The following is a 13,529-nucleotide window of genomic DNA, read 5'->3' as shown; positions in this document are numbered from 1 at the left end:
CCCTCCTTGTAAACCACAACATGGGCACCCTTGTTGGATTGTTGAACTTTATCTAGATTTATATTGTGACAAGGTGTTGAGGAGCACATGCACAGTGGGTTGCGAGGGAAGTGCAATACACCATAATTACCCGCCTCTTCGTCACTGTCTACTGCAAGTAGAACGTTAAAATTCTATTTAGCTTCGACGACCAATGATTAACGCCAATAGACTTGCTAAATCAATTATTATTTGGAGACTGTTTGACTTCTGTTATTATTATTATTATTATTATTATTATTATTATTATTATTATTATTATTATTATTAATAATAATAATAATAATATATTTTTGCACTTTTCTTCGTCTTGCTAATTAAATTTTTATTCAAAGTGCTCCCCTCAAAACGTTGCGCCCCTAGACTCGAGCCTAGTGGTAAATCCAACTCTGCCTAGTCGTTTATTATGTTTTGTTCTTTGGGTATTAGTCATTTATATTAATCACCAGATTAGCAGCCACCCCTTATGCCAAATGAATCATTTCCGGATACGTTTATAACTATTATTATTATCACGTAATGGGACTTATAATATTGTATTCTTAGTCCGCCGTCCGTTACTCCTACGATAACTCTTGGAAAAGTACCAAATTGTTATATTCTGTTTTTGCAATAGATATGTGGAGCGATTATGGTATCTCGTCCGAGTTCGTTAATGGAGACAATTAATGAACCGGACGTGGTAAAAATCAACCATTTCCGGTTTTAACGGTTTTAGAGCGAAAGCCATAATAGATAGCGAGAAGGGGTTTTCTCAAATCGATTAATTGTTCCAAGAATATCTTCCATGTCCATCCTTAATACTGTATTAAAACCGGAAGTGGTAGAAATCCAGTACGACTTCCGGTTTCAATATTAATCTATATAAAGAAAACCGATAAGAGAGCAAGGTCGATTTCCTTGGAATCGACTTAGCGTTTTAGCGATTTGAGACGGTGGAAATGCTTCTACGAAGTACATGAACCGGATAGTCGCCGAATGGACACTGAAATCACGAACCATGAACGGCTGTATGTGTGTTTCTGCCTGTTCCATGTATTTCTGTGTCCTGGCAACACCACTCATAATTTGAGCAATAAAAAAAAAGGGGGGGGGGAACAGAAAATAACAAGAACCCTTGGTACCTGCTGTCGGTTGCTTGTCTTTTCACAATCAGTGGTGCAACTCAGTGTTTCCACTCAGTGGCCGCGAATGAAGGGAACCTAAAGGGTCATTCTGCTACTGTAGAGTCTCAAACAGTTTCTAGCTGTTATGAAAATTATAGTTTTTGCTATAGTTCTATAGAGATTTTGTTTACATGACTCATACAAACAGATCTATCTGTATAGAGTACAAAGTAGCTAGGAAACGAATACGTACATCAATGGAAGGAACAATTATTTTATCGGCACGATTATATCTTCTACTTTTTCCGTACTGTGTACTGGCCCAATTATAATTCTTTGTGACGTAACTAAAAGAAACGTATACCCAAGAAACAAAAGTTTAAACTTTTTTTTTTTTAATGAAACTGGTGTTTTATTTGTTTACAATTAATTACTGTACTTGAGTCATTCAGAGTTTATTTCTGATTATCATACTTGAATGCGAAAAGTGTTTCGGAAAATATAGTATTTAAGAACAAATAAAACTTTGATATGTTGGGCGAGTAGTACTGTACGTACATTCTGTCTTCCTGTCAAAGACTTCGCACAATATTAACTACTAAATGTAAATATTTACTATTGATTTGTTTTTTTTTTTTCATTAGATTCTTAGCCTGAAATTGTGAATATAGGAAGTAATAATTTATTCAGACATTAATAAATTTTAAGAACTTGAATTTATGAAGGCTTGCTCCAACATTAGCAACAAGTGTGTTTTCTCGTCAAAAGATATTCTCCACTAGCAACATATCTGTTGCATACTCATCGACAAAATCATATTGTTATTTTATACTTATTGATGAGATATGCAATCATAAGTACAATAAAGCAAAGCACAATTCTCAGCTAGTAATCAGTTTCTTCCAAAATGTGATGATGGTACATTGATTAATAGACAATATAATTGAAATATCTAATATTTTAAAAAGTGGAGACTCTAAAGCGTTTTGTCTTTACAGGCAGATTCTCATTCGTCAGATCTACCAATCAAAGGTCTTCCTTTGAATCCAAAAACACTCCTTAAGGAATCAAAACGTTGGAAGAAGGAATTGCATGTGTTTAGAAGGAGCAATGGATCTAAACTTACCTTGCATATATTCTTCGCAGAATGGAATTAAAGAAAAGAACTGATATTCTTTGTGCCATGAGTACGAAACCTACAGAGATAACTTGTGATGCAGAGGGAAAATGTGTACATATAGTCCTTAATTACATCTTCAAGAAATGCTTGGGTTGGATGATTAAGAGAATAATATACCGTCTAACTTCATATTATAGGAAGAAATTAGTAAAATATACTAAAAAATACAGTTCGATGAAGCAGATAGCTTCGACATGAGCATGAGTAACACATCTATAAAACAGATACGATAACTCCTTGCTTTGAATGCACTGATCTTATGTACTTCTAATATGCTAAAAAAAAAAAAAAAAAGTTAATTTTAAGACGGGCTCCATAATTTTTGTGATCCATTTATCAGAAGATTGTAACGGAACTAAATTTGGAGAAGAAACATTCAATATAAAACCATTGCATTTGCAAAAACAGTTGCTCTTCTAATTTCAAAGGGACTTACCAGGTTTTAAATATAAAAGAAACTAAAACTGTGTAATCGATATCACACACCAAGACTTTTTTTTTTTTTTTTTTTTTTTTGAATTGCCAATAAATGTCAATGCAAAGTGAAGAACAAGTCAATTTAAATAAACAACCAGAAGAATCTAGAAAAGATGAAGTTGAAAGAATATACGATTGTATACAATCTTCATCAACACAATATTTTTCTTCTTTTTTTCCATGGACATAACGTTGTTGAAGATGGAAAAATATATACTCAATCAATTATAAACTACATGAACAGGAAGTCCCGATATGAGATGGAATACTTCGAAAACTTCATAATACACTTACACCAAGACAACATTTTGTACAAAATATTTTATGACTAGTTCCATGTGAGCAGTATACACGAAAACTCAAAAATTATTGAGGTTTAAATTGTGAATAAACAAAGAAATTCAAATTTTAACTAGCAGTGTTCATCCAAAGAAGAATCTAGACTACGAAGTTGCTTCTCAATACTTAATAAATGATTGTCGAGACATCGAACAACTTCCCATGATTATTTTAAGGAATATTCTGTAATGTTTCAGCGCTTATGATTGACTGTTCAACACTCTTTAACCTCTTCAAGACTTTGCTATTAACTCTTTATAGTGCATTTGAGATTATCAGACTCAATATTACATGCAATTAGCAGAAGATTCTAACGTTACATGTTCAAAGAACTGAAATATCCAGTACCTGCAATGAAGTGTCGCTGTTACTAATGGATGTTACAGTTGTGGATATTGCAACCAGCTTCTACGTTAGAACTGCTGTCTACGCCTGCTTTAAATGCTATGGTTGTTAGTAAGTATAATGTTAGATCTAAACATTAAGTTACTGTAGCATCTTTCTCTTTATTTTCAGAACAAGAAACAAGCTTGTTGAAGAGTCAAAAATTATATACATATAATCGTTTCAATTGTGCTTCAGGAAACTCGCTGAGCAAGTTCAAATTTATCGCAGTTCCAGACTCTCACAAATTCCTTCAAAATGACTTTCCCGAAGTCAAGAGTTACTTAAATCTCTTTCACTTGCCCGAAAGATGTGAATTCATCTTATTTGGTGGTAATTGTTAGGCAATCAAAACAAGCACGTACGCAGAATTTTGTTTCGGGGGGGGGGGAGAGGGGGTCACGTCGAAGTTTATATTGATCCCTGTATAGAATATTTAATTTTTTAATGTCAGGCTACAGCTTTAAAGGTTCATAGAGTTCACTTTAGAATAATAATAATAATAATAATAATAATAATAATAATAATAATAATAATAATAATAATAATAATAATAATAATAATAATAATAATAATAACCTATTACGTGGTCCTAATGTGAGCAGCCAGTGATTTGAAACTAGCTGAGACATGTGTGAGCCCCATCGCTGTCATTGATAATACAGGGTGGCGCAGAAAAACGGTAAATTTTCAAATAACGTAATTTGCACGAATAAACACAGGAGAAACATCTTTTATTGACTAACTGTATGCAACTTATGTTTTAATTAAAAATGTCACAAATTGTCTGTAGAATATAGTAGTGCTTAGTTTCTTAACAAAGCAAATTACTAAAATAATTTTATGTAGAAAATACTTACCTTATTTGGTAATTTTATTCCAGAAAGTTCCAAATAATATCCACATACTTCTTTTCAGTCTTCATATCAAACTAGTGGTTGTAGAATACATGTCCCACCCACAGTTTCACATTTGTTTTATTAAATAGACACAACACACGCTGTTTCACTATATACACATCAAGCAGCAGTTCCTTAATATCTACATAATTTACACGTGTCGAACCACACTAATAAAATAAACACACACATAGAATTGTTCAAAGAACCATGTTAATGCGACGTGATTGCCGACTCATCACATCTAGGACTTCAATCGGTGATAAATTAATGTCCCAATGTATTTACATCCATGCAAGGCCCGACAATCTTTCATCTCCCATTCTGTTCCAAACAAAAGACTTTACCTCTTCATTGTAGAAAAAGATCGTTCAACTGCAGCTGTCGACACAGGTAGGGATGCGAGCACTTTCAACATGTGAATGTTGGGATAAAATGCTATCTCACACGAAACAAATGCTTCTACAGCTGTTTTCGGTCTTAACTGTAAATGGTATTGAAGACCACTTCAAACACCAAAGTTGATATTCATTTTCCAGAACTGACGAAGAAACACAATTTTGCAAATAGGGTTCAAGCTCTTTCAAGATTTCTGCTCTTTCTTTCGCCAGTTTGCGAGGCAGAAGAATTTCAAAAGCAGCAATCAGTTCAGCAGTTTCTTGAAATCTATTTTCCAGTTGGGTCACTAAATCATCTAAGCATGGAATAAAAACAGCTCTACGATAGAATTCTTGAGCGCTTGCCCTTGAAAGCAAGTTCGTGGGATTTTAATCTCTTCATCAAAAAGTTCTTTCGTCATCATACTAGCTTTCACAAATATTTCGTGAAACCTATGTTCCGCATTGCTTCGCAAAATTCTAAATTGAGTAATAATATCGGACACATAAGATATAGCAGAACTCAGATCATGTTCTGGATTCTGTAAGTATGTCGATAAGTTTACTGTGAAACCAAGTAACTTTTCACAGACCAAGAGTGATACCAGAAAAGAACCCTTGCTAACAGTAGAGAGTAAGACATTAGCCTCATGTGATATGCCTTTGGCGCTCTCTGTTAAGGTGTGAAGACTAGCAACAATCGGGGTTAGAAGTTCTACAAAGATAAGAATAACATCATGTTTCTCCACAAATCTTGTTTCACATAGAGCTAACAATTTGGATCTTTTGCTCTCAAGAAGATACTCTTTTATATTTTCCTTTAAAACATGCGATGCATATGGATGATTGCGAAAGAAATTACAAATGTTTTGAACAGTTGACAGTGCATTTCGCGCATAAGGAACTGAAAACGATGATGACAGAGCTAGGTTCAAGCGATGATTAGCGCAATGCACATAAACAGCCTTAGAATAGATTTCTTTAATTTTTGCCTGCACACCTTTGAACTTTCCTGCCATAGAAGCAGCTCCGTCGTAACCCTGACCAATCAATTTGGACATATCAAGGCCCAACTATGAACATTTTGAAATAAGACTTTCATATAGCCCTGCTCCAGTAAGGTCTAAAACAGGAACAAAAGAAAGAAAATCGTCCATCAATATGGTTTGCGAATTAACATATCGCACGCATAGAGAAAATTGCTTGGTACCAGAAACATCGAATGTCTCATCAGCTAGAATGCTAAATGCACCTGAATCATTAACTTCGGAAACTATTTTTTTCAGTATGAGATTAGCACAAATTTCTATGACTTCATTTTGAATTCGAGGGCTTATATATGAAGCTTTTTTTTTTTTTTAACCATTTGTTAAGTGAGCTTTCAAAGTTTCGTCACTGGATGCAAGCAAACGCAGTATGCCCCTGAACTTCCCATTCTTTTCAGCTGGTTTCTCTAAACTAAAAATGCCACTGTCCTTATTGCCTCTAAGCGGTATTTCGTATTGTCCACACAATATGATGGTTTTAATTATAGGAAGCAGAGCAGCTCTTTTTTCTTCTGCTTCTATTCGGCGTTGAGAGTCGTCTACTTTCTAGCAATATCATCTTCCTTACCCTGCATCACAGACAAGAAGTTATCAGCGAAAACTGTACATTTTTTGTGATAGTCGTTCTGTTCATGTTCATCTTTCAATAGCATCTTTCCATCTTACAAATGGAACACTTACTAAAGAACCCGAAATTTGATTAGAGCCTTTTCTAACGAACTCACTACAAAACAAAACACAGTATCTACAGAAAGCACCTTCTAACACTTTGGAGTAAGTAAGCCATTTCCATCTGTCCAACCATTTCGCCTGAAATTTTAAATTTCGTTTTCCAAAAGTCCGAACAGGAAATGCGAATGAAGGTGAAGGCCGAAATTCGTGGCACAATATTTCAATCTTTCTTTGCTCTGATAAACATGTGCTACGCGTATTTTGAGCTATGCATTCAATGTCATTTTCATCTTGTTTCGCAAAATTCGACAGCAAATTTTCAGTTTGAAAAACTACATTTTCTGAATGTAAACGTACCGTATTGTGTGATTCAACATGTGTCCATTCTGTTTCATTGTCGCAAGTAGCTGTAGCAGGAGCAACATCCGTAAAACTACCTTCTTTTAATATTTTACTTACCGGCTTAAAAAAACTCGTTTTTTTTTTTTTTTTTTTTTTTTTTTTTGCGTTACGTTTCATTTCTCTTCCACTCAAAACGCAAACAGGAACATTAAAACAACTCACACAATATTAGATGTAAATTAACGGAATCACAAATTTTCGTACCCAACACACTCATACAAGATCCAACTGTTGAATGAAAATAAAAACTGAAAAGACGAAGTAAAATCTGAACAGTTCCGCGCCTCTTTCGGAATTTACAAAGATTTGATTGTTAAGAGTTTCGGGAGTTGTTGACTGGTGGAATTCTCTGCTGGAAGCCGAAAGTAGGTCAACGCGTAGGTCAAAGCTCGTTTCAGAACAATGCCACTTGTGCAGGAGGAAGGGTGTTCGCCAATTTTTGTTCTCTCTGAGTCATCTAGCTCCAGTACACATTTTCCATCGTAGATGAGAGGGAGGGAGACATAAAGAAGACCAAAATCAAGAATATGAATAGTAGTTAGTGCTCACCGTGCCACCCTCAGAATAGTGGTGTATCGCAGATGTTATATTGGAAGGGTTAGAAATTCCATCTCTCGTACTTACTCCACCACAGCCAATGCTTTTTTTAAATTACACTAGTTAACAAATTTAAACTTTTTGTTTGTTACATGAGAAAACTCACCTGATCTTAAAGGAACTTTTTGCGCTGAATTCGAATATGCACTCGGTTTCTCTCCATCACGTACAGTTTTCCCGTAACAGAGGGATTTTCTGGAAATTCCCTCAAAAATTTCCCTTTTTCAGATATTTTATTCCCCTAGCTCCTGTCCCCTTACCTATAGTAACATAGAAATTATACCTAAGTATACCTTGATTTATATTTAATAAATCCTAAAAGTTTCGTAAAAATCGCTTTGTTCTTTCTAGAGAAATAAATATATTTGTATGTATACTGTGTGCACTGTTTATTGCACCTGATAGTAATGCTTTCAGATCTCCTGAGTTGGGGTAAAAACGATTTGCTTTATTACTACAAACACAGACATAAAAATGAATATTTACAATAGTCAACAACACACTTGTATTGCTCTCTGTAAATTAGAAACGTGTATAAAAATAGAATGTACTTCCAACGTATATTTTTTTTTAAACGTACAGTATATGTATATCTTAATACATATATATACAATTCTCCAAGTTTTTTCGTTTTGTTCATGAAATGGTTATCAATATTTGTTATAAAATGTAACAGAATGCAAAAGAACTTCCACTTCCCGAGCCCCCTACCAACTGGGAAGAGATATGGCCAAAAGACTCTGGTGATGATCATGACCTTGATGAACCATCGACATCAACATGTACATCCAAGGATCCAACGTTCATCCCTGACTGTGTTCGCGAGCCACATTTCATCCGGCAATGTGAACTTAATGACCTAGTCCGTGATTTGCACCTGACAAAACAAGAGGCGGAACTTCTGGGATCAAGGCTCCAGTAGTGGAACTTATTGGATGCAGAAACGAACATATACGTACAGGAAACAAACGTACAGGAAAAGGCATGTTCAATTTTCAAGCTATTTCTCAATGCAAGATAATGTGTGCGTATGTACGGATATAAATGGGTTGATGGCGGAGCTAGGAATTCCTTACGTTCCAGAAGAATGGAGGTTATTTATCGACGCGTCAAAGGTCAGCCTTAAAGCTGTCCTTTTACATAATGGAAATAAAAAACCTTCTATACCACTTGCGCACTCAGTGAAGATTAAGGAATCCTATGACACCATGTCAACTTTGCTAAATCTTATAAATTACAAGGACCATTGTTGGCAAATATGTTGTGATCTCAAGGTAGTTGGTATTTTATTAGGACTGCAGTGCGGTTACACGAAGTACCAATGTTTTTTATGTTTATGGGATAGCCGAGCTGATGACAAACATTATGAAGTGAAGGAATGGGAACCTAGAGTGAATTACGTACCTGGAGAATGCAACGTCAAATACGCTCCTTTGGTAGATCCTAATAAGATATTACTACCGCCACTTCATATCAAGTTAGGACTTATGAAAAACTTTGTCAAAGCCATGGACACATCTGGTGAAGGTTTCAAGTATTTGTGAGATAAGTTCCCTAACCTGAGTGATGCTAAGATTTCAGCGGGAGTGTTTATTGGTCCCCAAATTAAGAAATAAATGCTTGATGATAGCTTTGACAGCAAGTTAAACAGTGCTGAGCTAGCTGCCTGGACAGCATTTAAGTGTGTTGTGCGCAACTTTCTGGGCAATAACAAAGCTGAGAGTTACACAGAAATCGTACAGGACATGATATAGAAATACAAAGAGTTGGGTTGTAGGGTGTCTTTAAAAATCCACTTTTTGCACTCCCACCTTAGCTTCTTTCCTGCTAACCTAGGTGCTCTCAGCGACGAACAGGGGGAAAGATTCCACCAAGATATAATGGCAATGGAGAAAAGGTACCAGGGACGATGGGATCCTTCAATGAAGGGGGACTATTGTTGGGGTCTTGTTAGAGAATGCAACATTTCTTACAAAAGAAGGAAGTAGTGTACGTTTTTGTAACCCAATGGAAGTTTCATATATTGTGATAGTTTTGATTGTCTTTTCATGACCTTTTGGTACATTTGTATTATTGTTTATTGTAAATTGTCACACTTGTAAATTATATTGTATTATATTTTATATATGTGTTTGTGGTAATAAAGCAAAACGTTTTACCTCAACTTAAGAGATCTGAAAGCATTACTATAAGGTGCAATAAACAGTACACACAGTATACATACAAACATATTTATTTCTCTAGAAAGAATAAAGCGATTATTACGAAACTTGGAGGGTTTGTTAAATATGAATCAAAGTATACTTAGGTATAATTTCTATGTTAGTATATGCAAGGGGACAAGATCTTGAGGTGTAAAATAAACGAAAAGGGAAATTTTTGAGGGATTTTCCCGAAAACCCCTCTGTTAGGGAAAATCGTACGTGATGGAGAAAAACCGAGTGCATATTCGAATTCACCGCAAAAAGTTCCTTTAAGAACAGGTATTTCCTTTTATGTAACAAAACCTTTGTTAACTAGTGTTATTATTCTTATGGAGGCAAATGGTAAGGGAAAATATGTATTTGGGATAGAATAAACATAATAATTTTCCTTGTGTAATTATTGTAACTATACATTATATAATGAACTATTTCAATTAGAACAGTTGTTTCAACATAAGCTCTCATTATCAAATAAATTGCATCACTTACACAAAACATTAAATATTTCGGGGGCCGAACCCCCCCCCCCCTTCGGTACGTCACTGAATCAAAAGAAATAATTCAGAAGACACGAGTTAAAAGCTGTTAGCCAATTTTACACACACCTTGCTTTCACCAGTAAAAGCTTCCTTAGAATTGTCCAGTAGCACAGCCCAAAGCCCTAATTTCTTTGATGTATCGATTTCTGTATAATCATTGCTGATCTTGGGCAATACTTAGATGAGATGAATGGGAAAGCAGATGGTGATGGCAGTGTTGCTTTTACTTAGCAGTTTATCCTTCTCCTGCCGGTGGCCATGGTCCTGGTCCAGCTCCATACAATGCATGTCGTAGCCATACAATGTCGTATTTCATTTGTATAAATTGGGGATAGAACATGTGAATAAGCAGCATTAATTTTGACTTGTGTTTCGACCTTTCCTCTACAGCAGGAGAAAGCAAAAGTCATAAAACCCGTCGAGAAACTTTGAATTGATGTACCAAGTTACATAGACCTTTTTCACGAATAGCTCTGTAGGTGATGGCCGACCTTTTCCATAAACCCTTGACCTTTAGGTAAATTTAAGCTTCCTGCATTGTCACAACAAACTTCCAGCTTTACTAAATAGGTGGCGCTCGTACATCCATCTGTCCTTGTTCTTTGGCTCCATAATGTTAACGCATGCAGCTGCCCTTGCGGACGGTTTACAGCCTCAATTTGTTTATTTTATTTATTTCATTTTCCGCCGTAAGAACTTAGCGTTCATGGCTTCGTCAAAAGATACAGTTACTATTACAATTAATAATAATCATAATTACAAGAGAAACGCTACAAATAATAATGCAATTATTTAATATATATATATATATATATATATATATATATATATATATATATATATATATATATATATATATATATATATATATATATATATATAATACAAAATATATACGTAACAATAAAAGTAAAAGTGTATTTTTAGAGAAAATATAAATTGTATGTTTTTTATATATTTCAAAATTCAAATACATCTTAATATTTACATTACAAAGAAAGACCACACTGAAGATATTCATCTAAATCATAGAAAAGATGTTTAAGTAACAGTAACTTGAGGTGCCTTTTAAATTGCAAGTTTGGCATTCGTTTGACACGATCTGGTAATTTATTATAAAGTTTTATTCCTATGTGGTGTAACGAATTTTGAGTTCTTGTTAGACGGAAATTTTGTATATGAATATGATTGGTTGTTCTTGTGTTGTATTGGTGTAGGTCCGAATTGAGTTGGAAGTTTCTTTTATTCATATGTATGAATGATGTTGTTTCGAGAATGTATATACACGACAATGGTAATATTTTAAGTTTCTGAAACAGTGGTCTACTTGGTGTATGAAACGGAACTGATAACATTATTCGTAACATTTTCTTCTGCATTGTAAATACTTTCTTCGCATAACAGGTATTACCCCAGAAAATGATTCCATACGATAGAACTGACTGGATCAATCCGAAATAAATTGTTTTCAAGGTTTCTGTAGTTAGAATCTTACTGACTTTACGTAGAAGATATATTTTCGCACTTAGTTTCCTCAACAATTCATTCACGTGATCAGCCCATGTTAACTTAGAGTCTAATTTGAACCCTAAAAATTTACAAGTGTCAGATACCTGTATGAGTTCCCCGTCTATACGTATTTGATGTATATTTAGAGAGTTCAGTTTTCCTTCATTGAAACTCATTATAGTTGTTTTCGCTGTATTTAAGTTAAGTTGGTTTGCTTTTATCCATTCTGTAATTTTATCTGTCGTGTTCTTAAATATGAAATCCTCTGTGCAAATGTTATTTGGAATTTCAACTAAAATGTTTGTATCATCCGCAAAAAGTACGCTTTTGTTTGGAACTATATAATCGGGAAGATCGTTAATGTATATAAGGAAAAGTATAGGACCTAATATTGATCCTTGTGGAACTCCGTGCCTAATGTGTCTTACCTCTGACTTGGTTGCACCTATTTCTACATATTGCATGCGGTTAGTCAAATAGGACTGGAACCATAAATTAGCATGACCTCTAATACCATAACTACGCAATTTATTCAATAAAATTTTGTGATTAACAAGGTCAAAGGCTTTTGTGAGATCCAGAAAAATTCCATATATTTTATTTCTTCTTTCTCTCGCTTTATATATATCACTTAGAAAAGCAACTACAGCATTGTTAATTGATTAGCACTTCCTAAACCCGAATTGGCTCTTCGTGAAGATATTATTCTTTTCCAAAAAGGGCACCAATCTGTTATACATAACTTTTTCTAAAATTTTGGAGAAAACAGATAGAATAGACATAGGACGATAATTTCCTGGGTCAGCAGTTGATCCTTTTTTGTGTATAGGTCTTATTTTAGCAAGTTTAAGATCTTCTGGAAATGTTCCCGTTTCAAGAGAGGAATTGCATATATTTGTGATGGATTGCACGTAGGCCATATGTAACCGTTTGACCATAACATGCCGAGGTAGTGGATTCTCATAGGCAGCCATATCTCAGATCTTCTTTAGTACAGATCTTGTAAGTTCCACTGATGTCCTCTTTGGATTCAATTCCTTTGGTAATAAGAGTTGTAGAGAAGAATGCTGCGCATAACGTTTAATTAAATCACTAACAGTGGCCCGTCTCATGATAAAGCCATTATTTTGACACTGTTCTACTATGAAGGATATGTTAAAGTTTCCATAGTCAGAGCCATGACGTATGTTCTTATCGGCATTTTGCCTACTACAAGACCATCACTCTGCTACATAAGTGAGAGATTGATTCACGTTGCGCACAGTTTTCTTGCTCTGTAAAACCCAATTTGACACTGTATTCAAGTTGTTTGGATGGAGAAAGGAACCGTTTCTCTACTGGAGTGGAAGGAGGAGAGAACTCAATGCTTTGAACTAACTACACACGTTGTTTCTTGGAGATGGTCTTTTAATTATTTATAGTTTACTTTTATTAGTTATGTTTATTAGTTATTCATTTATTGAATTGTATGATACATGATTTTGACTGACAAGATAAAAAGAGCAAGTAAAAATAACTGCAATGAAAAAATGATATGAAAGGAATTATCCGTTGATTTCTAAATTGTTGATGTTGAGAATGTTGAATTCCAACTTACATCTAATACAATGAAACCTATCTTTAGTGGAATCGAGCGGGACTCGTAAAAATTTCCGTTACAGTCAGGTTTCCGCTTAATGGAGGTAGAATTTTCCTTAAAAATATATGCTTATAACGGATATACTGGGAAAATATATTGTTGTACGTATGTTGTTCAATT

At 34.6% G+C, this 13,529-nt stretch overlaps 1 protein-coding gene across 1 annotated transcript; it reads right to left on the bottom strand.

Annotated features, from left to right (window-relative positions):
- Positions 1-5,118: 5,118 nt before the first annotated feature.
- On the bottom strand, positions 5,119-5,862 carry LOC145661067 (52 kDa repressor of the inhibitor of the protein kinase-like). Its single transcript, XM_081726509.1, has one exon. It carries the CDS (start codon positions 5,860-5,862, stop codon positions 5,119-5,121), a length of 744 nt encoding a protein of 247 aa, XP_081582635.1.
- Positions 5,863-13,529: the final 7,667 nt, after the last annotated feature.

The sequence above is a fragment of the Thermobia domestica genome, chromosome 9 (assembly GCF_964235325.1).
Source record: "Thermobia domestica chromosome 9, izTheDome1.hap1.1, whole genome shotgun sequence".
NCBI lineage: Eukaryota > Metazoa > Arthropoda > Insecta > Zygentoma > Lepismatidae > Thermobia > Thermobia domestica.
The sequence above is the reverse complement of the archived record's forward strand: the minus strand, read 5'-3'. Positions and strand labels throughout refer to the sequence as shown.

Bases quoted from the DNA above. Each gene is read 5' to 3' on its own strand.
- LOC145661067 (XM_081726509.1), bottom strand. From the start codon at position 5,862: ATGTCCAAATTGATTGGTCAGGGTTACGACGGAGCTGCTTCTATGGCA.